General features: G+C 45.9%; 3 protein-coding genes across 3 annotated transcripts; 1 reads left to right on the top strand and 2 right to left on the bottom strand.

Annotated features, from left to right (window-relative positions):
• Window positions 1-25: 25 nt before the first annotated feature.
• SURF1 (SURF1 cytochrome c oxidase assembly factor) lies at window positions 26-7,273 on the bottom strand. Its single transcript, XM_081967312.1, has 9 exons — window positions 7,153-7,273; window positions 6,292-6,364; window positions 5,544-5,674; window positions 4,747-4,829; window positions 3,460-3,651; window positions 3,241-3,313; window positions 2,158-2,320; window positions 1,174-1,255; window positions 26-468 (listed from the first exon to the last, which is right to left on the bottom strand). The coding sequence occupies exons 1-9, from the start codon at window positions 7,213-7,215 to the stop codon at window positions 402-404; spliced, it is 927 nt and encodes a 308-aa protein (XP_081823438.1). The 5' UTR covers window positions 7,216-7,273; the 3' UTR covers window positions 26-401.
• Window positions 7,274-7,287: 14 nt separating this feature from the next.
• SURF2 (surfeit 2) lies at window positions 7,288-13,294 on the top strand. The gene is made up of 6 exons (XM_081967317.1): window positions 7,288-7,436; window positions 8,154-8,308; window positions 8,778-8,881; window positions 9,191-9,382; window positions 10,687-10,841; window positions 11,831-13,294. Exons 1-6 carry the CDS (start codon window positions 7,308-7,310, stop codon window positions 11,903-11,905), a joined length of 810 nt encoding a protein of 269 aa, XP_081823443.1. The 5' UTR covers window positions 7,288-7,307; the 3' UTR covers window positions 11,906-13,294.
• On the bottom strand, window positions 13,111-23,551 carry SURF4 (surfeit 4). The gene is made up of 6 exons (XM_081967316.1): window positions 23,250-23,551; window positions 17,206-17,392; window positions 15,595-15,671; window positions 15,216-15,259; window positions 14,670-14,856; window positions 13,111-13,836 (listed from the first exon to the last, which is right to left on the bottom strand). Exons 1-6 carry the CDS (start codon window positions 23,295-23,297, stop codon window positions 13,570-13,572), a joined length of 810 nt encoding a protein of 269 aa, XP_081823442.1. The 5' UTR covers window positions 23,298-23,551; the 3' UTR covers window positions 13,111-13,569.
• Between the last annotated feature and the right edge of the window lie 1,311 nt (window positions 23,552-24,862).

The following is a 24,862-nucleotide window of genomic DNA, read 5'->3' as shown; positions in this document are numbered from 1 at the left end:
ATTAAATACCAGGAAGAGTTGAACACTCTGCGAAGACACCATTTTATTTGCATATTTTAAGAAACATGATTCAAATTATCACAAAAATAGTGTACCTCCGATTTTAAGCCTCTAATTTTAATTGATTTCTTCTTCATTGACGCACCCACATTTGAAAAGACTTTCCTTCAAATCCTCCCCATTATTTGTCTTCTGATAACCAGTAACATTTCCCCAAATACGTGAGGATCTGCTTACTTTTCAGAGAAGCTCTGCCTGGTTTCCAGCAACTTCTGGCTTGGGTGAGATGTCCACCAAAGAAGTCCCCAATCCTCTTCCAAATGCTCCATTCTACGACTTGGGATAGGTGGCCACTTTTTAAAGCCGCACCCCTAAACCACGTTCTTCAGCAGTTGCAGGACTCAGAAAGGCACCTTCTGAATGAACCTCTTGTACCACAAAAAGGAAGTGGCGGCACATAGGGTGTACCTGCACAGAAAGAGAAAACGTTTGATTTCATGGAATAGAATTCTTTATCGGACAAGTGTGATTGGACACACGAGGAATTTGTCTTTGGTGCATATGCTCTGTGCATAAAAGATACATTTGTCAAGATTCATAAGCACTTAATGATAGTCATAGGGTACAAATAAGCAATCAGGAAACTATAAATCGGATATGATTTGTATCAATCAAGCAATCGGGAAACAATATAAATAAGGATACAAGCAGCAAAGTTACAGTCCTGCAGTCATAAGTGGGAGGAGATGGGTGATAGGAACGATGAGAAGATTAATAGTAATAGTAATGCAGACTTAGTGAATAGTTTGACAGTGTTGAGGGAATTAGTTGTTTAGCAGAGTGATGGCGTTTGGGGAAAAAAATGTCCTTGTGTCTAGTTGTCTTGGTGTAGCGTCGTTTTGAGGGTAGGAGTCGAAACAATTTATGTCCAGGATGTGAGGAGACTAAATATTTTCACGACCCTCTTTTTGACTCGTGCAATGTGCAGGTCCTCCATGGAATGACTTGCATAAACATCAATAAATAACTGCTTAACTCGTACTATTAGGGAAGGGGCGCTTTTAGCAATTTAAGAGTACAAATGTGTGGATCCCTTGCGGATTTACTTTTCCTCACCTTTCCCACTCTTGCCCGCCCCTCCCCACCAGCTAAAACCAATGTGTTGCTACTCACCAAGTAAGTATATACTGCATGTGCTCATTTCGTAAAGTTACTCTGGTCTGGCCCCCGATTGGCCCCCCGGGAACTGAGCTTCCTGTGGGTATAGATAGAGAGAATTGGAGCTCGATTCAGTAAGATTTTCGATGTGTTGCTCACCCATAAGTTCAATAAACTTCACTTCCAAGCTCTCTCTTAAATATTGCTTCAAGAAACGTTCTGTCCTTTGATGTGCATGGAATTTTTAAAGTCCCATAATTATTTCTATGGAGACAACCTCCCTGCTAATAAGACTACAGGCATATCTTCCCAAGGGGAGTGTATATTAGGGTGTTTTATCGATTGCTTCCCATTACTTAACGCCTTGGAAGCAGTTTTTAAGCTTCAATAAATCTTGAAACACTCTATTTAGTACTCACTTAACCAAGGTAAGTACACTGATTACATTTGATGGTTTCTGTGTCATTAATCCATAAGGCCACTGCCACGTGTGGGCATTCTGGCGTTGAATTTCATCAAGATCTACATTCTTTGTAAGTTTGGGCTTACAAATCAGAGGTAATATTCAGCAGGTTCTGATCAGTTCTGGAGAACCGGTAGCGGAAATTTTGAGTAGTTCGGAGAACTAGTAAATACCGCCTCTGGCTGGCACCGCCCCTATCTATTCTCTGCCTCCGGAGTCACGGCTGATCGGGAGGGAAGGGGGATTTTACAGTATCCTTCCCCTGCCATGCCCACCAAGCCATGCCCACAGAACCGGCAGTAAAAAAAAATATCGAATCCCATCACTGTTAAAAATCTTTGCCTTTGGTGAAACATTTAAATCTAAAACACCATATTTGGGGCCCACCCAAGTAAGCTCACCTAAGCTAAGGCCTGTTCCACGCCAATAATTCCTTAAACTATCAAGCCGACATCTGATGCTAGTCAATTTTAAATTTTGCCTATGCAACATCCAGGAACATGAGGGAGGGGTGACAATGTTCGGGAGGGGCTTACTATAGTCTGCGTCGATAAAAATGGGCTCTGCTCCAGTGACCCTAGCCATGGCATCCAAATCACGGTAAAACCAAGCGTTTTTTTCGATGTTGTTCTCTGGCACAAAAGCTCTCCGTGGTTCCGATAGCCTCACCAGCCCAGTGAGTTCAATATCCCCTTGGATCTAAAAAAAGAAAAAGAAAAAAATCCAACTGCAGTTTCTGTCCTTCGAAAACTTTTGACCAGTTCAATCCGAAACAAATATATAAAGGGACAAAACCCGTTTCGACACGCATTATAAATTATTTCTATCGTGGGGCCTGGTTGTGCCAGGCAGTGTGTGCGTGGAAAAAAGATGATAGATGCTCAGCACGAAAGGGAGGTGGCAGGACTGACTGGAACAGACCAAGGTGGTGAGGAACAGCACTTTTGATGCAGGCTAAGGACGTGGTTGGCTTAGCCATTAAGGCGCTAGCTTTGTTGACCAGGAGGTTGACAGTTCGAGACCCCAGCGCCGTGTGATGGTGTGAGCTCCCATTCCTACTCTATAAAACCTTATTAAGACCACACCTAGAATCCTGCATCCTGTTTTGGTCACCACACTATAAAAAAGATGTTGAGACTGTAGAAAGAGTGCAGAGAAGAGCAACCAGGATGATGAGGGGACTGGAGAAACATATGAAGAACGGTTGCATGAACTGAGGATGGCTAGTCTAGAGAAGAGAAGGACCAGGGGAGACAGGAGAGCATCTTCCAATATTTGAGGGGCTGCCCCAGAGAGGAGGAGGGGGTCAAGCTATTCTCCAAAGCACCTGAAGGCCAGACGAGGAATAATGGATGGAAACTGAACAAGGAGAGATTCAACCTGGAAATCAGGAGAAATTTTCTGACAGTGAGAACAATCAACCCATGGAATAGCTTGGCTTTGGAGCTTCATCCCTGGAGGCTTTCAAGAAGAGTCGGGACTGCCATCTCTCAGAAAGGGTGTAGGCCAGGCTCTCCTGCTTGGCAGGGGGTTGGACTAGATGACCTACAAGGTCCCTTCCAACTCTGTTTAATCTGTCTAAGTAGAGAGGGCTACCCCACGGAAAGCAAACAGCGTACCTGTCCCTTCAATCTGGTCTCTGGATTCATCTTCTTTCTGGGAACAAATCCTCTGTTGACTAGAATCGTTATCCTGCAGGTTTAAAAAACAACAATAATAAAAGTCACTCGGGGTGACAGCAGGGCTGCATTTTATTTACTTAAATCATTTATATAGCCGCCTATCTTTCATCCAACTCCAGGAGGCTAATTAAACCTTGGAGTTGATAATATACACACCCGAGGTCAGTGCAGTAAAAGGGAGTGACGACGTGAGCTCCGCTCTCTACGTTAGACATGATGCGGCCGGCATTCCTGGCTTCTTTCTCGGGATCTACCGGGGTTCGCGGGATCACGTACAGCTCTTTGGTGTGGTCAAAATGACCCCTGACCCTGACTGGCACGTATTCCAATTCGTTCAGTTCATAGAGGCTGTGGAAAAGGAGCAAGGCAGGAAGGGGAATCTGGGTTATAGCTTAGACAGCAAAAGCCCCCTGATGAGAAAACCAAATGTTTTGCCAATTAATGTTGTCGTTTATGAACGAGAGCAAGGGAAAACAAAACAAACCGCCTGCAACGGTAAAGAAAGAGGCGACACCCTGAACTTGCTGCTATAAAGAGTACTTGAACAAACCTGCTGCTTGAATATACAATACATATCTATTTTCAAATGCCCAGAAAATGGTAATGTCTTACTACTTTTGTGTCCCCGTATAACATAGTTTCTGCCAATTAGCTAGCAACTGGAACAATTATGCCTGCCAGGGCTAGAGTTCTCATAAAACTAGCAGCAAAAATAGTTTGCAGTGAAATGAGGCAAGCCAAATTCTGGAAGCATGTGGGGAAACCTCTGTCCTGGCAGCCATTTTATTGTTATTTGTATACGACACTAGCTGATCATCCGGTGTTGCCCGGGTATTTATAGGGCAGAAATGTCCAGGCCAAAAGTAATTTCTAATGTTGTATTTTCTCCCTTACCAGAGGGAGCCACATTGCGCTGTACAGTAGAAGCCATTTTACGGCGGTACAATAGAAGCCATTTTACGGCGGTACAATAGAAGCCATTTTAAGGCACAACAGGCTGTATCTTAACAGAACACACACACCAAGAAGTGTTAGGAGTGTCTCTCTTCCCCTATTTTTTTTCCAGAGGCTCAAGTTAGATCAGGGTTCTCCAAACTGGGTCCATTTTAAGACTTGTGGGCTTCAAGTTCCCAGAATTTCCTCAGCCACCTATGCTGAGGGAATTCCAGGAGCTGAAATCCACAGGTCTCTTAAAAATTGCCAAGTTTGGAGAACCCATGAAACAGACAAAAAGAGAATTTGTTTTTTAGAGGACTGAAGGAAGCAGAGTGCATTCTGGGCAAGAAAAAGGAGGGGCAGCAAACAGTGGCACCGGTTTTCTTCCTGATGAAAATAAATTAAAAAATTGTGAGTGGTCTTCCCACCAAAATCAAAGTGGAGGCGCCCATTTGATGTTCTCGGTAATATTCTAAATTCTCTTTCCCATTCCCAAAAGACACTTACTCTGCTGGCAGTGGAATTGGCTCAGCAGTAACCCTGCTGTCTAGTTCGGCAATCAGCCTCGTCTTCCATTCCCGCCGCTGAACCTGACGTAAAGCACAAAATGTCGGACTTTTGTTCCATTGTCAAGTAGAAGAAACACATCTCGGTCTACAGAATTCCTCTCTCACAGCAGCGCTATCTATCTACCCAGCATAGTAGGAAGCTTTTAAAATTCTCTTTTCTGAATAAATTAGAATAATAAGCGTAACATTCAGAAGGAATGCCGCACACACTTAAGAGTGTCTTTGCTCCACAAGAGCAATTATTAATAGACAGGCATTTCTTTAAAGAAAGATTTTGCTGTCTAGTAATTGAAAACCAGACAATTAAGCACACTGATCTTAACGATCAGTCATGCATGTCTTTTATTTACAGATAGTTCTCAACTTACAACCACAATCGAATCCAATCCAGCTCTTTGCCACTAGCAGCACTTCCCTCCAGCCATTGCCCAAAGCCCCGCACCAGGAGGTTGAAGTAGACCCTAAGTCAGAATTTCTGCCCCCCTCCGGCCCCCATATAATGACCCCAAAGGGGGAGACTCCCTGCAGCAACACAAGTGTTCATTGCACGTACCCAGTTCAGAGGCCGTATTGCCCTGATTTCGTGCAATATAAAAAATGCAGATAATTTTTCTACGGACCACCAAAATTTTCTCGCTGACCACCAGTGGTCCACGGACCAACAGTTGGTGACCACTGTACTAAGCTACCTATAAGTTCCAAGCAGCCAACCTTCACTTCATCCGTCTTATTTACCTGCCAAGAGCCAAGGAAAAATGAACCTATTGGGATGAGCAGAAGTCCCCATTTTAGTATTTTTTCTTCTGTGGATCTGGCAGTAGCAGCTGAGGCGAAATTTCTGGCTGGATAAAGCCTCCAGCAAATCTCTGGGGGGGAAAAAAGAGAGAGAGAAAAATTACTATTAGTGGCAAACCTATTTGCAAAAACTCAGAGGTGGCATCAGGTTTATTTCTCAAATTTCTACCTCACTCATCTTACCTAGCTGACTCTGAGCAATTTATTAATAAAATAACATACTGTCGAATATTTTATTGTAAGCTGCCCAGAGTTACTCAAGAGCAGGTGGGCAACATAGAATAATCAACCCGACTGCTGTTCGTTTTTATTTGTTGCACGGATGTTTTTACTGTCTGAATATTGTTTCAATGTTTTTATGATTTTTAGAATGGCAAGAATTGCAAGGTTTTTTAAAAAAATAATTTTTAGAATTGCCCAGTGTCCCTTGAGTAAGCTAGAGAAATCGAATGAATGAATGAAGTAGAAATGTCATGAGTGAATGAATAAAAATATAAGCAACAGTGTTTGTTTTTTTAATTTTTTTTTAAAAAAACCCAGGTGGCTCAGTGGCTAAGACGCTGAGGTTGTCGATCAGAAAGGCCATCAGTTCAGCGGTTCGAATCCCAAATATAGGTCTCCTGCGTGAGCAGGGGGTTGGACTAGATGACCTCCAAGGTCCCTTTCAGCTCTGTAACTGTTAACTCACTTGGGGGCTGCTGTAAAGCATCTTTCCAACAGCAGCGGGCGAAGGACCTCCTTCCATCATCCAGGCAGGAAAACTGAAGGAAAAGAGTAGAAGTTGAAGGAAGAAATCCCAAAGCCAACAAATTCCAATTTATTCGATTTATTTCACCACTGGTTGACTCTGAACTTCAACCCAACCCCTCAACTTATTGAGAAGAGGGCCCGGCCTACCTCGCAGGGCTGTCAAGAGAGCCAAGCTAGGGCCTTCCAGCTGCTTGGCATGCCAATGCCCATAAATCTCAGACAGGGGCTTTCAAACGACCCCATGCCATTGAAACCACACACCCCCAAATATTTGGCACTCCAATGCCCATCATTCCCCTTTCAAATTAGCCATGGTAATGCAAGCTGGGGTTCCCACAACTGCTGGACACTCCAATGCCCATAACTCTCAGCCGGGCCCTTTCAAACTACCCATGTGACTGCAAGCTGGGGCTCCCACAACTATTGGGCACTCCAATACCCATAACCCCCCGACAGGGCCTTTCAAACTATCCATGCCATTGAAAGCTGGGCTCCCACAATTGTTCGGCACTTCAATGCCCATAACTCTCACCCGGGCCCTTTCAAGCTACCCATGCTACTGCAAGGGCATGGTATTCCAATGCCCATCATTCCCCTTTCAAACTAGCCATGCTAAAGCAAGTTGGGGCTCCCCCCCTCCAACTGTTTGGTACTCCAATGCCCATAACCCCCCCGCCGGGGCCTTCCAAAGAGCCAGGTCCTTGCAGGGACAAGGTCAAAGGACCCCAAGCGGACGAGCGAGGCTCGACCTGCCGAACAGCCGCCTGCGAGGGGGCCGAGGCGGCGTCGCTTCCCTCACCCGGAGCCTCCGGAGGGCGCCCCGCAATCCCCCGTCGCTTAGTAACCGTTGCCACGCCGCCATCTTGCCCTGGGGGGGAAGGGGAGGTCAGAGGAGAGAGCACTTCCGGGTCGCGCGACTTCTGGGTCGCGCGACGTCCGGTGCGGCGCGGAAAGATGGCTGAAACGCTGCGCGGGCGAGAAAAAGAAGGAGAAGGCGAGGCGGGATCGTCGCTGCTTTCTCCCGAGCTGGAGCGTTTCCTGCAGCGGCACCCGAGTTTGCGAGTCCTCCCTCCGGGGAAAAAGGTGACCGGCGCTCCGTCCCATTCCCGGGTCTGCAGAGCTTGGATGGGCTGGTGGATGGGAGACCACGAGGAAATCCCAAGGGAAAGGGTTGTTGTTTTTTTACCCACCCACCCAGGTTGCGTGTGGATTGGGCTTCTGGCTTAGGGAGGCTGCTCTTGTGGAGAGGTTGAATTGGCAGCGCCTGCCCTGCTTTCCCCAGCCTCAGAAGCTCCAATGGATGGGAGACCACTCGGAAATCCCACAGGGCTGGACCAAAGTGGGAAATTCAGTTTGGATTGGGCTTGGCTGAGGCAGGCTGGAGGGCATGTTGGCTTGGCAGCCCCTGGGCCTGCAGCCTCTATAAAGCACAAAAGAAAGCTGGGCTGGTGGATGGGAGACCACTCGGAAATCCCGCAGGATAGAACCAAGCTGGAAAAGTTCCATGTGAAACTTGGGAATCTGGAGGATGCGCTGGCTTTGGCAGCACCTGGTCTGCCTCGCCTGGGCTCTGATGCTGGAGAAGGCTAGGAGGATGGACCCTCAAGAGGGGAGGCCACTCAGAAATCCCAGGGTAGGCAGTTGCCCAGACTAGAAGGTTGCGTTTGAGTTGGTTTTAACTTTGGCATGTTGAAGATATGTTGACTTGGCAGCGTCCGCCTTGTCCAGAAATCCCCAAAGTGGGCAGTTGCCCAAACGACATTCTCATCGGTGTTTATTTACTCTGCTTTTCTCTTCCAGGTCCGTTGCATGTTGACTGGTCATGAGCTCCCTTGCAGATTGCCTGAACTCCAAGCTTTCACGGCTGGGAAGAAATACCTGCGTATGAGCAAGACCTCCGAGATCTTGGACTACAGCGAGTACGAGCCGCACATCGTGCCGAGCACCAAAAATCCGTATGTATGTTTGGCAGACGGTGGCCCAGCGGGGCTAACGGTTGAGTTTGTGCATTGGGCTCAACCGTGGTTAGCTCAAATTGGGGTTTCTTTTTTTTTGCCAATTTTTTAACATACGTCTGATATAATCCAAAGTATACCAATACATCTTAACAAGCATTTTTTGAGCGTTCAATAATATATCAATTCCTTTTGCCGTTAAGCCTCTTCAATTTTTTATTTGCTCTTCTGCTTTCCATGCACCATATTATAGTCTGTTTCATAGGTAAAAGTTCCTTCTTTCTTTTTTTCTTTTTCTCTTTCCTTCCTTTTCTTCCTTTTTTCTTTCCTTCTTTTTTTCTTTCTCTTTCCTTCCTTTTCTTCCTTCCTTTCTTTTTCTCTTTCCTTCTTTTTTTCTTTCTCTTTCCTTCCTTCCTTCTTCCATTTCTTTCTTTCTTTCCACCCACTTTTTTTCCCCCCTTTTCCCTAGGAATCAGCTATTCTGCAAACTCACCCTGCGTCATCTCAATAAGATCCCGGAACATGTTCTCCGTCATGTCCAAGGCCGGCGTTATCAGAAGGCGCTCCGACGATGTGAGTTGGCCCTGGAGTGGTTTTTCTTTTCATCTGTCGTTTCTTAAACGGTTCCTTTGTTCCCTCTTCTTCCTCAACCTACCCCGGAAAGTGGGCAGATCAGGTGTTCCAATCCTTCATGTTGTTTCTAAAGGCACAGGGGGCCAGGGGCAAGCTTTCCTCCAAGGGGAGAGAAGCAGGCAAAGGGTTGCCGGATTATTACAGGATAGACTGCCCCAGACACAGAGGTTCTACTTAACACGGAAGGTTTTGAAAAGGAAGAGCAGAAATCTTTCTTGATGGGATCCTTTTCTCTCTCTCTCTGTACAGATGAAGAATGTCAGAAAGATGGGCTGGAATATGTCCCGGCTTGTCTCTTGCATAAACGTCGACGGCCACGGCAAGAAACAGAGAACGGTCTTTGCGAAAGGAAGGGGAAGCCAAGGGGGGCATTCTGGGAACCTCCAGCCAGTGATGAAGGGGGCAATGAAACCGACGACAGCCTGAGTGATTTGTACCCAGGTAAGTGAGCTAGCTCCTGGGGAGGAAAGCGATGGCAAATCTAGACAGCATCCTAAAAAGCAGAGACATCACCCTGCCAACAAAAGGGCATCTAGTCAAGGCGATGGTTTTCCCAGTTGCAATAGATGGCTGTGAAGGTTGGACCGTAAGGAAGGCTGAGCACCAAAGAACGGAGGCCTTTGAACTCTGGTGCTGGAGAAGAAGACTCCTGCATTGAGTCCCTTGGACTTCAAGGCCATCCAACCGGTCAGTCCCAGAGGAGATCCACCCTGACTGCTCTTTAGAAGGCCAGATCCTGAAGAGGAAACTCAAAGACTTTGGCCACCTAAGGAGAAGGAAGGACTCCCTGGAGAAGAGCCTCATGCTGGGAACGATGGAGGGCAAAAGAAGAAGTGGACGGCAGAGAAGGAGGTGGCTGGATGGAGTCACTGAAGCAGAGGATGGGAGAGGACAGGAAGGCCTGGAGTTTGTCCATGGGGTTGCAATGGGTCGGACACAACTTCGCAACTAACAACAATAAAGTGAGCTAGAATGCCAAAAGGACATCTGGATGCAAGCGAAGACGTAGCCGGCCCTAGGTTTTTCCTGTTTTCCTCTGCCCACACCATTCTCTTTCCTTGTCTGTTACATCTGTTGTAATGCTCAAGGGAAAACTCATCACTGCTTTTCATCAGCGGCTGTGGGAAGAGCCTTTTTCACTCAAGCGACAAACGTTTTAAACGATGAACCGGCCAAGAAATCCTGGTCTGTTTTGTGCGCATTCCTTCCTCCTTGGGTGGAGATCTTAACGCTTCCTGCAGCAATCCTTGCATATTGTATTCCTTTCTTTCTTCCTCTCTCTCTCCCCCTTTAACCTTTCACTGATAAAATTTGTAGCCGTAACTGCGGTGATTGTTTTTACTGTCTTTATCTTTGTAATGTTTATGGTTTAAATGTTTCTAAGCCATCCAGGGTCGAGGGGCGGCACACTCAAATCCAATAAATAAATAGAGTAGAATAGTAGGGTTGGAAGGGACCTTGGAGGTCTTCTAGTCCAACCCTAACCCTACACCACTTCAGACAAATGGTTAGCCAACATCATCTTAAAATAAAATAAAAATATTTTACCTAACTGCGTTATGAGGAATGGCAGCTAGCTGTCTTCTAAAGCCATAACTCTGCTCTTAGATATATTCCACTGGGTTTGGTTTCTGGAGGCAGGATTTATAAGGAAGGTCCAGGTGTTGATTTTAAAGGTTTTTTTTTCCCCTCCCCTTAATGCTTCGTGTTTAAACATTTAACGCTGAATGCTTTATTTTCAAAAGCTGAGCTGTTCCCAAGGAAAAGCGCCACAGGCAAGGAGACCCCCGACAAATGTATGAGTGACAGCGACGAAGAACCTGCGAGGCCAGGGGTGGAAAACGGCAGCCGAGTTGAACCAATGGAGGTCGATTCACAGACGGCCACGAAAAGGAGAAAGGTAAACCTTTCCACTTTTTTTTTGCTAGCTGAGGTTAAGACTTAGGAGACTCCCATATGCTCCGCTTGGCTCCTTTTAATCCCTGCTTACATTGCATCCGTTTCTGGCCCGTTAGGGATTTGGGGATAGTCCCATTCCTTCACCCTAATAGTGCCACTTTTACATTAAAAGTCATCCCTGTTTTCCAATTCTTCACGTATTTATTCTTAGGCAGACTGAGACTGTTCGCTATGGGTTTGCAGGATTTAAATAAACCTTTTTATATTCCCAGGTTAAATAGGTGGTCATATTTTTGGTAATAAGATGATTCTGGCACAGATTGCCAGTCTTCTCACCGAGGCTTCCCAAGAGCCTGAAGCAAACTCCTTGTCCCGACAAAAAAAAAACCCTTTTTATTAATTTGCTGTGAATTCTGCTCCTTCGCATCCAGCAAAGTCTTTCGAGGGAGGATTTATGGTCACAGACCTTATCTGGCTTGGAGAGCTGCCAGGCCGATCTCTGCAAAACTTGGCAAGGAGTCTTGCAGTCACAAACCAATGAAGCGAACTAATTGTCTCCTGCAAACTCCACTCCCCTTTAGCTCCTCTTTTATTTCCTCTGGGAGGGGCCATTCATCGTCCACCTGTGGCCTTACTCCCAAGTCGACCCCTGTTCTTTAGCTGTTCCCTTCGTCTGGCAACTCTGCGCATGCGCACACTGGGAACAGGCTCCAGCTGTTCTTCTGCCTCACTGGCCCATCTTCCTCCCCAATCTCCTCACTCTTCGAATCTGCTGTCACTGGCAGGCCAAAACAGCCAGACAGTCCTGTGATTTCCTATCCAGCTGAGCATGGATAATGCATAATTCTACTGAGGACTTTTCCTCAGGAATATATAAAAGTATTAGACTCCGATTGTCAAATCCCAGTTAGTCTTTTTTTAAACAACAATTTCTCTACAAGTTTCCACTTACTGTCTGCCTTTTTCTTTTCTTTTTTTTTGTCGGTCCAGAAACAAGTCGGCCCTCACAAGAAGAAATTTAAAAGGTGGAACAGAAAATCTAAAAAGCTTCGGAAGAGCAATTAACTGGGTCCAGTTCCAGTTTGGCGAGAAGACTCTCTTTAGAACTCAAGAACGTTGCATTTTATTTAACTATGGTCCTTTTTGGGGGGAGTGAGGGATTGTATACATATCGTTGTACTTCATTTATATAAAGTTGTTCAACTGTGCTGCGTTTCTAAAATTCTTCACCTGACAATCAAAGGCAGAATTGCCACGTGGAAATAGTTGCCAGAATCCCAAATTTTTATTCTAATTCTGCTCATCGCTAAGCAGTGAATAATTGCAGACGGTGGGCCAAATAATACTTATTTTTCTAGGAACAGATTCCTTAAAAGAGGGAGCCTCAGCAGGGACATTTCTCGTTTTAAAAATGGCGATAAAACAAGAGTCCACTTTGACAAAAAAAACGGAATAAACAGCAACTGCTTAAGTTGGGTGTTTGACCTTGAACTTGGAAAAGAAGGCGCCACAAATATTTTCAGTTTGAACATCCCAGCTCTGCCTTCTAGTACAATCAGATTAGAGGTTCTTGAAACTTTTGTGCAGTAAAAAATGTCTGGAGCAGTGAAAGGTCCCTCAGCTGAAGCGGGAGACCAATTGTAGGTAATCCTCAATTTATGACCACAATTGTGCCCAACACGTTGCTAAGTGAGATGTTCATTAAGTGAGTTTCCCCCCTATTTTACGACTTTTCAGTATTTTCCCCACAGTCACGTGATGGACATTTTGACCCTTGGCAATTTTATCCTATTTATGATCTCCTTTTGCAACCTGACAAGCAATGGGGGAAGCCGGGTTCAGTTAACGACCATGTGAACTGCAACTGCAGTGATTCACTTAGCAACTGTGGCCAGAAAGGTGGTAAAATGAGGCAAAATTCGCTTTGCTCTCTCGCTGAGCAGCAAATTTGAGGGCTTGAATTGTAGCCGTAAATCAAGGACTACATATACACAATTCACTTGTTGGGGGAAATATCCCCACCCACCCCGAGTTAAAAAGTGGCTGGAAGATATCCTGAGTTTGCTCTCCCTTGTCACAGAATGAATATTTTTCAAGTGTTGCAATCATATAAACATTTCTTTTAACTCTTTTTGGGGCGAGTGACAGTTAACGATTTTTAACTTGGATGGCCTGTTCTCCATCTGGGATGTGACTTCATTTTAATTACAACTTGAGTGTCAACCCCAAACCTTCCCCCCCCCCAAAAAAAAGGTCAGATGGAACACCCATCACACTGGAAAAGTACACAGCAAGGTTTATCGTATCACAGTAGTTTTAAATTTTAAACAAAAACACAGTTGCCCAAAAGGAATTTTAACCCTGGCAAGAGACTCAGCCAAGCCAGCTGCTGTTTTCATTCCAATTTTGCAGGAGATTATTAGGAGAGAAAAACAGCGCGCGAGAAAAAAACAACCCCCCCCCCCCAAAAAAAAACTTTCTTGAATGAAGAATCATCCAGGAATCGGGACGATCAGCGCAGTCGTGAACTAAAACAACATTTTAAAAAGAAACAAACATGAAAAGAGATTGCGCCTTTAAAAAGGGAGAGAAAACAAGAGGCACCTCTATTAAAAAAAAAAAAAGGGTGCCAGTTTGGCTTGGTTTTTAATTCCCAAAACTGAGTCAGTTCCCAGATGCTCAAATGCTGTGTTGCTTTTTTCTTCTTCCCCCAACTCCTCCGTTCTTCTCTACCATTCCTTCTTCTTCTCGTCCATGGAGACGCCGCCGGGACCCAAGGCCACCACGAGAAGTAGGCCTCCGATCACCGACATGGTTTGGAAGAAGTCGTATTTCAGGAAGTCGTGCATGGGCTTATAGGTTGGCACAGTCCAGAAGGCGTTAAAATACAGGTTGATTGCGAAGAGCCAGATGACCAAAGTTAAGGCTGCCAGTTTGGTTTTGAATCCGATGGCCACCAGGATGATCAACGCCGTGCCCACCAAGTTCTGCAGGATCTGCGCGACAACCAGGGAGAACAGACCGTGAATGAGAGCTAGGCGGAAATCCAGCTAAGCTGGCCTCTCCATCGGGGTTTCCCCACTCTTGCTGTTGTGACCTGTCGGCCACCGGCCCCCTACGGCAGCCGAATCAGAGGAAGAGGAGGAGGCGTGGGAAACAGGGTCAGCATCAAGGCAACCTGAGAGCTCCGAAGGGGAAGAGGGAATGGACAGCTGGCAGAAAGAGAGAGAGATACAGAGGTGAAGCCTGGGCCGTCTGTCAGCCCCTCAGATGGAGAGTCAACAGCCCCCAGGTCTGGAGTGGCCTGATGAGGAAAAGGAGGAAAAACTGGGTCCGGTGCCTGATGTGCGGATGCGCAGAAGGCAGAGGAGAGGAGAGCAGTGGAGATCTATGGGCCGGTCCTTAGGATGGAAGGGCCACTGCTGCTAGTAAAGCCCCACTCTAGCTCTGGGGATAAAAGGCAGGGGGCGGAAATGAATAGATGTGGCAGAGGAGAGGAGAGCAGTGGAAATCTATGGGCCGGTCCTTGGGACGGAAGAGCCACTGCTGCTAGCGAAGCCCCACACTAGCTCTGGCGATAAAAGTCAGGGGGTGGAGATGAATAGATGTGCTAGACAACTATTCATCTTGTTTGCCTGAGAGAGAAACTTTTTGCCGAGGCTGCCGATGCTCCTAATTAAAGCAATCTTTTAGGTCACTTCAGAGGGTTGGTCGCGTTTGGGGAGCTGGGTCAGAACACCTGCCAACTTCCAGGTGCGCGTTGCCAGAACAGAGAGCAGCAGGGCAGAAGCCGAGGAAATACGCAGGCTCGAGGACGTTAGCCACTTACCGAAAAGAAACTAACGTCTAAATGCAGGAGGGTCATAAACATAAGGACTAGAAGCACCCGTCCTCCCAGTTGCATGTATTGCTTTGGGGAGCTTTCCCGCATTGTCGGCACTCCCGCGAACATGCTTTTTCCTTCCGACCGAGACTCCGCCAACAGCAGTAGTAAACCCCCTCCTAGGGCAAGATTTCTGCAGGGAAAGAAACGAGAAAAAATTTATATTGTGTCCAAAGTTTTTGGCCCACGCTATCATGCAACCCTTAGCTACCTCTCCTTCCAATGTTACTTCTAATAAATATTTATACGCTTTTGTTATGAATTTATCTTCCGGGTTTGGCACCATTTTAAAAGGACTGTAAATTTGACAGGCAAAGCAGTGAATTTAAAAAGCCAGTTTAGTCTAGATCCGTGATAGCGAAGCTATCTACCCCGAAGGCAGCATTTATTTTCGTTGTAGTACCATGTGCAATGACAAATAAACGAAATTAACTAAACTAAGAAGTTCTACCTTCGGAATAAGCTTGTGAGCTAATGCAAAATGAGACATACCTCATCAAAAACTTCACGTCCCATAAAATGCTGTATGCAATTGTCTAGAAGGGGGAAAAAAGAAGACAGATAGAGATGAGGAAAAGCTGCAAAATATTCTTCCTTCTGGTCAGTTCCACTTCAATCCCTTTTACAAAATTCACATTTTTTTTTCTGCAGTAGGTTTTGGAATGGAGCAATTCACAAGCTAAAACAATTCACCAGTGGGACAACTTGCCTCCAGAAGTTGTGAATGCTCCAACACTGGAAGTTGTTAAGAAGATGTTGGAGAACCCTTTGTCTGAAGTGGCGTAGGGTTTCCTGCCTGAGCAGGGGGTTGGACTAGAAGACCTCCAAGGTCCCTTCCAACTCTGTTCTTCTATTCTATTCTATTTCTTACCTGTAATGCAATGATTCCAAATAATCCAAAGCAAGCATATTGAACAAAATTCCTGCTCAGCACAAGAATGCAACCGCCTAGGAAGAAAATGTAAAAAAAATGCAGGTAGACTTATGACCACGACGAAGACTCAAAATTTCCACCGCTAAGTGAGACATTTGTGAGGCGAGTTTTGGCCGACCGTTTTACCCCCTTCCTTGCCGCAGTGGTTTACAGAATCATTGCGGTTGTTAAGATAGCCACATGGTTGTTAAGTGAATCCTGGTACCCCACCCTGTTGAACTGGGTTGTCAGAAGGTTGCAAATGGGGAATCACCCGGCCATGGGGATGCTGCCAATGGTCGTAAGTGTGAAAAATAGTCATACGTCACTTTTTTTCAGTGCCGTTGTAACTTTGGTCACTAAGCGTAATTGTTGTAAGGGAAGAGCCAATCACCAGGAGACGGGGAGTTCTAGTCCCACCTTAAGCATGAAAGCCAGCTGGGTGGATTTGGGCCAATCACCAGGAAATTGGGAGTTCTAGTCCTACTTTTGTCATGAAAGCCAGCTGGGTGGCTTTGGGCCAATCTCCAGGAAATTGGGAGTTCTAGTCCTACTTTTGTCATGAAAGCCACTGGGTGACTTTGGGCCAATCACCAGGAGATTGGGAGTTCTAGTCCTACTTTTGTCATGAAAACCAGCTGGGTGGCTTAGAGCCAATCACCAGGAGACTGGGAGTTCTAGTTCCACCTTAAGCATGAAAGCCAGCTGGGTAACTTTGGGCCCAATCATTCGCTCTTAGCCCACACCTCGCAGGGTTGTTTTTGACGGGCCCAGCCCTGTGGAATGACCTCCCCCCTGATATCAGGATCACCTCTGACCTCCGCTCCTTCCGCGCAAAGCTCAAGACCCACCTCTTCCAAGTAGCTGGCCTGGCTCAACCATAGTTTTATCATATCGCTCCTGACGGGTTTTTTAATTGTGTATTTTGTATTTTAATTGAGGGGATTTTAAATTGAAATTTTAATTCTATTTTATTCATCTGTTTACCTCCTCCATGCATATGTATATGTACTGTTTATATTTGTATATTTTATGTGTTTTAATTGTACGCCGCCCCGAGTCCTTCTGGAGAGGGTGCGGCTAATCAAATAAAATTTGATTTCATTTGATTGATTTGATTTTGTGGGGAAAAGAGGCAGGTGTATTAGATACTGTCCACCGCCTTGAATTATTTGTATAGATAGATAGATGATAGATAGATAGATAGATAGATAGATAGATAGATAGATAGATAGATAGATAGATAGATAGATAGATGATATATATATATATATAGATAGATAGATAGATAGATAGATAGATAGATGATAGATAGATAGATAGATAGATAGATAGATAGATGATAGATAGATAGATAGATAGAGATAGATGATAGATAGATAGATAGATAGATAGATAGATAGATAGATAGATAGATAGATAGATAGATAGATAGAGGCGGGATGGCAAGCCAACCAATAAAGGCGCCCGCATGAACTCCAGCTTCTTGGTTCCAAGTCCTGATTGAGCCCCCCCCCCCCCCCCGCCCCAAGAAACCTATCCCGTCGTCCCCTCCGTTGGGTCACTTACTTAACTGCCCGAAGAGGTTAATGAAGACGAAGATGGACGCCAGGATATAGCCGCAGTTCCATGTGCTGTCGATGTAGTCCCTCTGCTCGCTCCACTGGAACCACATGCGAATCCCGTCTTCCAGGAAGGTGCTGATGAGGCACAGGCGGGCCACGTGGGGAAGATACTGCTTGGTCACCCGTAGGAACTGGCGCACGAGAGAGGGGGAAAACAAGGCAGGTCAAGAAGGGGCAAGAAGCCATGTTCCTATTCCGCTCCACTTCCTTTCCAAGGAAGACCCCAGAAACACCAGGAAGGGATCGAACTGCCAAATTGCAGCTAGCAGTATCCTGCAGTACTGCGCTCTAACCACTGGGCCACCTCGGTTATAAACACGCACATACCCTCCCCAAGAAAGAAAGCCCCTTACAGGGTGGATCATGCCTACAGAAACCACAGAAAGCAGAAGTAAAGTAGTTGAAAAGAGATTTCCAGCAAGGAGGAAACATGACCAGCCACTCCATTCCTACCCAAAAAAAACAAAAACCCCAGACTAATTATACAGTACGGTGATTGCATATAAGGAGAAGAAGGGGGGGGAAAAGACGTCATGTATGTTTTCTTGGTGTCTATCATTTGCCCCCTGTTTTTCGTGCGTTTTGTTGAAATTAACTTGGGAGATGAAGGCATACCTTCAATTGTATGTAAGAGAATAAAAAATTCAATTTGGGAGTGACAACTGGAGAATCTGGACAATAAAGAGAGCCCATCCGTGTTGAAATCGGTCTCTGGTCCAAATCAATAAAGCCAAGATAGAATGGAATAGAATAGCAGAGTTGGAAGGGACCTTGGAGGTCTTCTAGTCCAACCCCCTGCTTAAGCAGGAAACCTTACACCACTTCGACTTATAACCACAACCGGCTCAGATTTCCACTGCTAAGCAAAAAGGTCGTTATGAGTAGCGCCCGAGGGATGTCCTCGTTGCCACCGCTGTTAAGCGAAGCACAGCAGTCCTTAAGTGGATCACACAGTCGTTAAGCGAACCTGGCTTTCCCCATTGACTTTGCTCGTAGGCAGCTGGCTTGGGGAGGCTGCAGACGGCGATTGCGTGACTCCGAGATGCGGCGACCGTAATATATATATATTTTTAAAGGTTGCCAAGCATCTGGATTTTTGATCATGCGACTGTGAGGAATCCTGTGACGGTTGTAAGTGTGAGGACTGAGTATAAGTCACCTTTTTCAGCGCCGCTGTAACTTCAATCCGTAAACGGATGGTTATAACTAGAGGATTACTGTAGTGCCGTCTGCCAGAAGTGGTGTAAGGTCTCCTGCTCGGGCGGTGGGGTTGGACTAGATGACCTACAAGGTCTCTTCCGACTCTGTTCATCTGTTAAAGCTCTCAATCCCTCTAATTAAAATCACCACTGAGATCCCGCCCAAATCGTAAACTTTTCGGATACTCCCTTATTTCAAAAGGACTCGCTGTCTCTAATCAAAAGCACTCTCTTCCTTGGGAAACACCCCAAAATTTGGGAAACCCCCACCCTCACCCCAAACACCCAGATAATTAAACAGATAAAAGTATACAGGTAAACTGAACAGGTAAAATTACACAGATAAGAACCTGCACATGTTCAAACCCCAGAATTAACTCTGGGCCACCCCGAACATGTTTATTTTATTTCTTGATTGAATTTACATTCCGCCCATCAAGCGGCTGCTGGAACACAGAGCTACGTATTTTGATTCACAGCAAGATAGAAGAAGAAGGTTTTCCTATCAGCGGAACCATCTCTAATTGTCAGATAAGCTTAGCAGAAAAGCGGAAACTTGATCAAAACTTAGTGAAGGCTTCTCTGCACTAGGAAGCCACCGTAAAGAGCCTCCTCAGATGCGAGCAGATACAGACAAACATACATACATACATACATACATACATACATACATACATACATACACATATATACACATACATACATACATACATACATACATACATACACATAGATAGATAGATAGATAGATAGATAGATAGATAATAGGATAGATAGATGATAGATAGATAGATAGATGAGAGAGAGGAGAGAGATTAGATAGATAGATAGATAGATAGATAGATAGATAGATAGATAGATAGATGAGAGGAGAGAGATTAGATAGATAGATAGATAGATAGATAGATAGATAGATAGATAGATGAGAGGAGAGATGATAGATAGATAGATAGATAGATAGATAGATAGATAGATAGATAGATAGATAGATAGATAGATAGATGAGAGAGGAGATTATATATACAGACAGATAGATAGATTGATAGATAGAATGATAGATGAGAGGAGAGAGAGATTATATATAGATAGACATATGAGAGAGAGGAGAGAGAGATTATATATACAGATAGATATACAGATAGATTGATAGGTAGATGAGAGAGGAGACAGAGAGATCATATATACAGTTAGATATCAATGTAATGTAAGAAGACCATATTATTTGTATATTATCTGTTTTTATGTTAGTATGTATGGCAGAGATAACACTAGGAGGATTGCACTGCGTCCAATATACATACATACATACATACATACATACATACATACATACATACATACAAGAAATGAATTTAAAAATTGGTTTAAAAAAAGTGGCATAGAGTTATTGAATTATTTGTTTCCAAAGGCAATTTTAAAGCAGCCGGCCCTTCTTGTGCTGCCAATGAAATGGCTACAGCAAATCAATCCATTAATGATAAATTAATCTGTCCACGTTAAGGGCAAACATGACCCCAGGTTGCTCCAGGTGCTTCGTATCGTAGATGCGGAGCTAGCAAGGTAAACAGAGATCTGGAAAGGGAAAGAAGCAGCAGGCAAGGAGAAACAAACAGCAAATGTTCACGACAAAGTAAAGAGAAGGAGAACCGAGAGGCGGGAATCGTGGTTTGTCGTGATTGGTGGTTTTGGTGGCTTCGCATGTCAGGTTTAGTGCAGTTGTGGTTTGCTATGAGAAGACATCCCCGATTTACTGAAAGGTATCTTTTTCCTATGTGAATGTTTAGTGGCTCGGCATGTTGTGTGAATTAGTCCACAATGAACAAACGCATGGAATGGGAGAGGGTGAGCCTGGTCACAATTGTATAACTTGCTGGGTCCCCGTCTACGTTGCTAATAAAATAAACCCAGTTTATCAAGATAAGAGAATATTTGTAGCTGGGGTGGGTGGGTTTGAACCATGGGGTCCTGGGTGCTCTCTGAACTCGTGGTTTTCTTAAATAAGTTTCATGACCCAGCTAGGGAACATCATCAGTGCTAGAAGGGAGTGGGGTGTGTGAAGAGGAGGGGGAGGAGGAGGAGGAGGAGGAGGAGGAGGAGGAGGAGGAGGAGGAGGAGGAGGAGGAGGAGGAGGAGGAGGAGGAGGAGGAGGAGGAGGAGGAGGAGGAGGAGGACGACGACGACTGTGGGGTCCTTGGTGCTCTCTGAGCTTGGTGGTTTCCTTGCGCATTTCATTACCCAACTAAATGCTTGTTTTCTAACAGACATTTCATTACCCAACTTGGGAACACAATCAGCGCTACAAGGGAGTAGGATTTGGCTACAGAGGAAGGAATGGAGGGGAGAAGAACAATGACTGTAGGGCCCTTGGTAGTCTCTGAGCTTGGTGGTTTTCTGGCAGACGTTTCATTATCCCCAACCTTCATCACGTAACACTGATGATGTTACCCAGATGGGTAGTGAAACATCTGCAACAAAACTACCAAACACAGAAGGCGGCCAGGGCTCCCCAGATCCAGTTCCTATCCTGTTCTCAAAAGGCCCAATGGTAGATTTTGTTTTTAATTTATAGCCTTGGAGGGAGGGAGGGGGGGGGGAGACCTGCCAAATCACATTGTGGATCCTTTCCATGGTGAAAGATTTGTTGGCAAGGTTCTTTCTGCCAATCGTTGACCAGACTTCTATGTTTTTCCAATGTTCCTGTTTACTTTTTAACAGCAGCTGAATTCTTTTCAGAAAAAAAAAGAAAAGAAAAAAGGCAACCTGACCTAACTTTTTGCCCTGTTCAAAAGGATGCTTGGGGGGGGGGGGAAATAACACAGCAACAGAATAGAATAGAGTTTTGGAAGGGACCTTGGAGGTCCTCTAGTCCAACCCCCTGCTTATAGGCAGGAAACCCCATACCATAAACCAATGGTTATCCAATCTCTTCTTAAAAACATCTAGTGTTGGAGCATTCACAACTTCTGGAGGCAAGCTGTTCCACTGGTTAATTGTTCTCACTGTCAGGAAATTCCTCCTTAGTTCTAGGTTGCTTCGCTCCTTGATTAGTTTCCACCCATTGCTTCTTGTGCTTTGGAATATAGCTTGACTCCCTCTTCTTTGGGGCAGCCCCTGAATTTAAAGGAGGGCTAACTCACAGTTTTCATTCATTCATTCATTCATTCATTCATTCATTCAGAGAAGACCGAGCAGAAAGTTCTTTTAAACCGTTGCCTTGGATTAGCCACCAGGTCCCTAATTAGCCAACGGCAGTAATTTGTTGCACAATTGTGGAAAGGGAGGCTGTAAAAAGAGCAAAACCCGCCTTATAAAGCGTCTCGCTTAACGGCAGAAATTTGGGGCTCAATGGTGGTCGTAAGCCGAGGACTTCCTGTATTCTACAATTCTGCGGGAGTGGGGGGGGATCTTAAGCTGACCCAGTGTTGTAATGAAAGCAACATAACTCAGATAGGCCGGCCAGATTTTTTGGGTGTCCTCCAAAAAAGATTTTTTTAAAGAAAAAAAATCACTTTTTCTCAATCAGGCATTTTCAAAACACACCAGTCTGCAGTTTAAGTTGTCCACGGCTCTCAACCGTTCCTTTACACGTCCGTTTGAAGTAACAGTGGCACAGGAAAAGTGAATTGTGATCGGTTCTCGCACTTAGGACCGTCGTAGCATCCCCACAGTTGTGTGAAAATTCAAGGGCTTGGCAACTGGGGTATATTTACAACGGAGGGAGCGCCCCAGGATAGTGTGAAGCTTTTTTTTGCTTCCGAGAAGCAAAACCAACGGAGAGTTGCTTAACAACCAAATGGTTCACTTAACGACTGTGGCAAAAAAACCAAAAGTTTGTAAAAATCAGGCCTGAGTCACTTTGCCTAGGAACACCAATTCCGGTCCCGATTGTGATTGTTAATTCGAGGATTATCTTTCCCCACCGAGCAAGCAGAGGCATATCACCCCAAAGCATCCAGAAAACGGGGCACGGAAAACAAGCCAGCCTACCGATCCTACATCAAACTAGGTTAAATCCTAGCCAGTAGACCCCATTCCTCAGTGCTACTAGAGAAAGATGAAGGGAGACAAAAATTCAACACCACGAACGCATACACACACACCTCGGTTAGGCCAGATCTACCATTTTGTCAAAAACGGCGTGCCTTTTGCCCATAAAGGCGACCCCTTACCCTGGCCCCGAAGTGGTTTACTGCTTAAGTGTGTGTGTGCCAGGCTAAATCCAAGCTTATTCAGCAATCAGGGTTAAATGCAGGCTGATCTTCGCTCCGGGGTGGGCCCCTTCTCTCCAAGATGGCAAAAAAAACCAAACACAAAACCCATCCTTCCTTTTAAAAATAATACTAATAAAAGGAGTCTTTTGTTCAGCCAAATCCAGGGTGAGATGGGGCAACTGCTTGGCTGCCCCCTCCCCCCAAAAGCAGAGTCTGCTCTGATGGGGTGGGGGAGGAGGAGGGGGGGGGAGAGCCATGCGCCCCACCACCCTGCCCTTCCCTCCCCAAAGGGACCTAGACTTTTCTTAGCTTTCCCTTTTTTGTGTGTGTTTTGGGTTTGGCTTGGTTTATTTATTTATTTGGCCAATAATTTACAAATGGACACAAATCTATTTCCAAACCCAGGAGCCAGAAAGGATTAATGGGAATGGCAGGGGAAGAGGCTTCTTTTTTGGAGGGGAGGGGGGGGTGGAAACTCCCATAGGAACCCCCCCCTCCTTCATCTCTTTGCAAACCAAAGGGAAAAGCCCCCCCTCCCCAATTGGAGACCCTCTGCCCACCCACCTCCCCAAACTCACCTGATCTGCAAAATCTTCGGCGCTGCCCATCAGGTCGTTTTGCCCCATGGCTGGCTGGCTTTATGCTGGTTGTTTCTTTCCTGGGGGGGGGGGGGCAAATCTGCTGGGAAAGACGGTTTGTAGGCAGCCGCCGCCCCCCGCGGCTGGTTGGAGAGATGCTGCTGCTGCCGCCTCCGCCGCGATTGCCCAAGGAAGTGGCGGAACCGCTTTTGCGCTCGCCTTGCCTTTGCCTTGCCTTGCCTGGGCTGTGCCACGTAGGCCGATTCTTAAAGGAACCGCGCAGCCGGCAGGGAAGGGAAGGGAAGGGAAGGGAAGGGCGGGCCGACGGAGAGCCAGACCCACGCGAGGGCGGGCAAGGGGGGAGAAAAGAAGGCCGGCCCCACCCCGTCTTCTAATCCCGCCCCGGGGTCGGGATCCCCGCCCGCAGCGCCGGAGGTTGGAGACATGCGTAAAAACGCGCGCTCCGCCCGGCGCGCAAAAAGAGGTCCAAATGGGTGGGGGGGAAAGGCGTTCGGCTTTTTTCCCCCCACTCCAGATGTTGCTTTGGGACTTGGCTTCCCCAAAAATGAAAAGGGCGCCTTGGTTTAGGCTGCAATGGACATTTTGAACCCCCCACTTAAGTCATCTGGCCAGATGTTTAGGCGGAATAGGGCATTTTTGACCCGCCTATCAAGTCATCCAGCCAGATGTTTTAGATGTTTTGTCTTTTTTGATCCGCCTGTCATGTCAGCCAACCAGATATTTAGGCTGGATTTGGCATTTTAAGCTACCTATTTAAGTCATGCAGCCAGATGTTTAGGCGGGAAATGGCATTTTTTGCCTTTTGAGCCACCTGTCATGTCAGCCAACCAGATGTTTAGGCTGCATTTGGCATTTTTAACCACCTATTTAAGTCATCTGGCCAAATGTTTAGGGGGGATATGGCATTTTTGACCTGCCTATCAAATCAACCAGATATTAAGGCTGGATTTGGCATTTACACCACCTATTTAAATCATCCAGCCAGATGTTTAGACTGGATATGGTATTTTGATCCACCTATCATCAATATGAGCACCTCACTGAGGACTAGGAGCATAGGCTTTCCAAGCAGAGGGAAGACCTGCGGGAGTGCAAGGCCAGGTCCCAGCGCCTGGAAGCTCAGCAGGCTGAGATGGTCAGCCAGTTCCAGGCCCTGATGCAGCCCCACAGGAACGAGGCCCTCCGCCTCTTCACCACCAGTGGCTCTTCCCTCCAGCCTTCGCACAAAGCCCCCCACCAGCAGACCCCAAGTTGGAATTTCTGCCCCCTCCGACCCCCACAAAAAGACCCCGAAGGGGGAGACTCTCTGCAGCAACGCAAGCATTCATTGCACATATCCGTCACAAGGGGTCATAGTTTGAGGACCCCTGATTTAGTGCAATATAAAAAATGCAAAAAAACATTTCTGTGGACCATCAAAATTTTCTCGCAGACCCCCAGTGGTCCATGGACCACCAGTTAGTGACCGCTGGGCTAAATGATACCTGGGAGTTTCACATTTCAGGTATTTTGTACTGTTTACTTTTCCAAAGCTTTCCTCTTGGACTTGGTACTGGGTTAATGTTTGATTGAGTAATAAAAGCTGCCCATTG

Source organism: Natrix helvetica, assembly GCF_964273705.1.
Source record: "Natrix helvetica genome assembly, chromosome: 15".
NCBI lineage: Eukaryota > Metazoa > Chordata > Lepidosauria > Squamata > Natricidae > Natrix > Natrix helvetica.
Note: the sequence above shows the minus strand (reverse complement) of the source record. Positions and strands in the feature narration are given on the sequence as shown.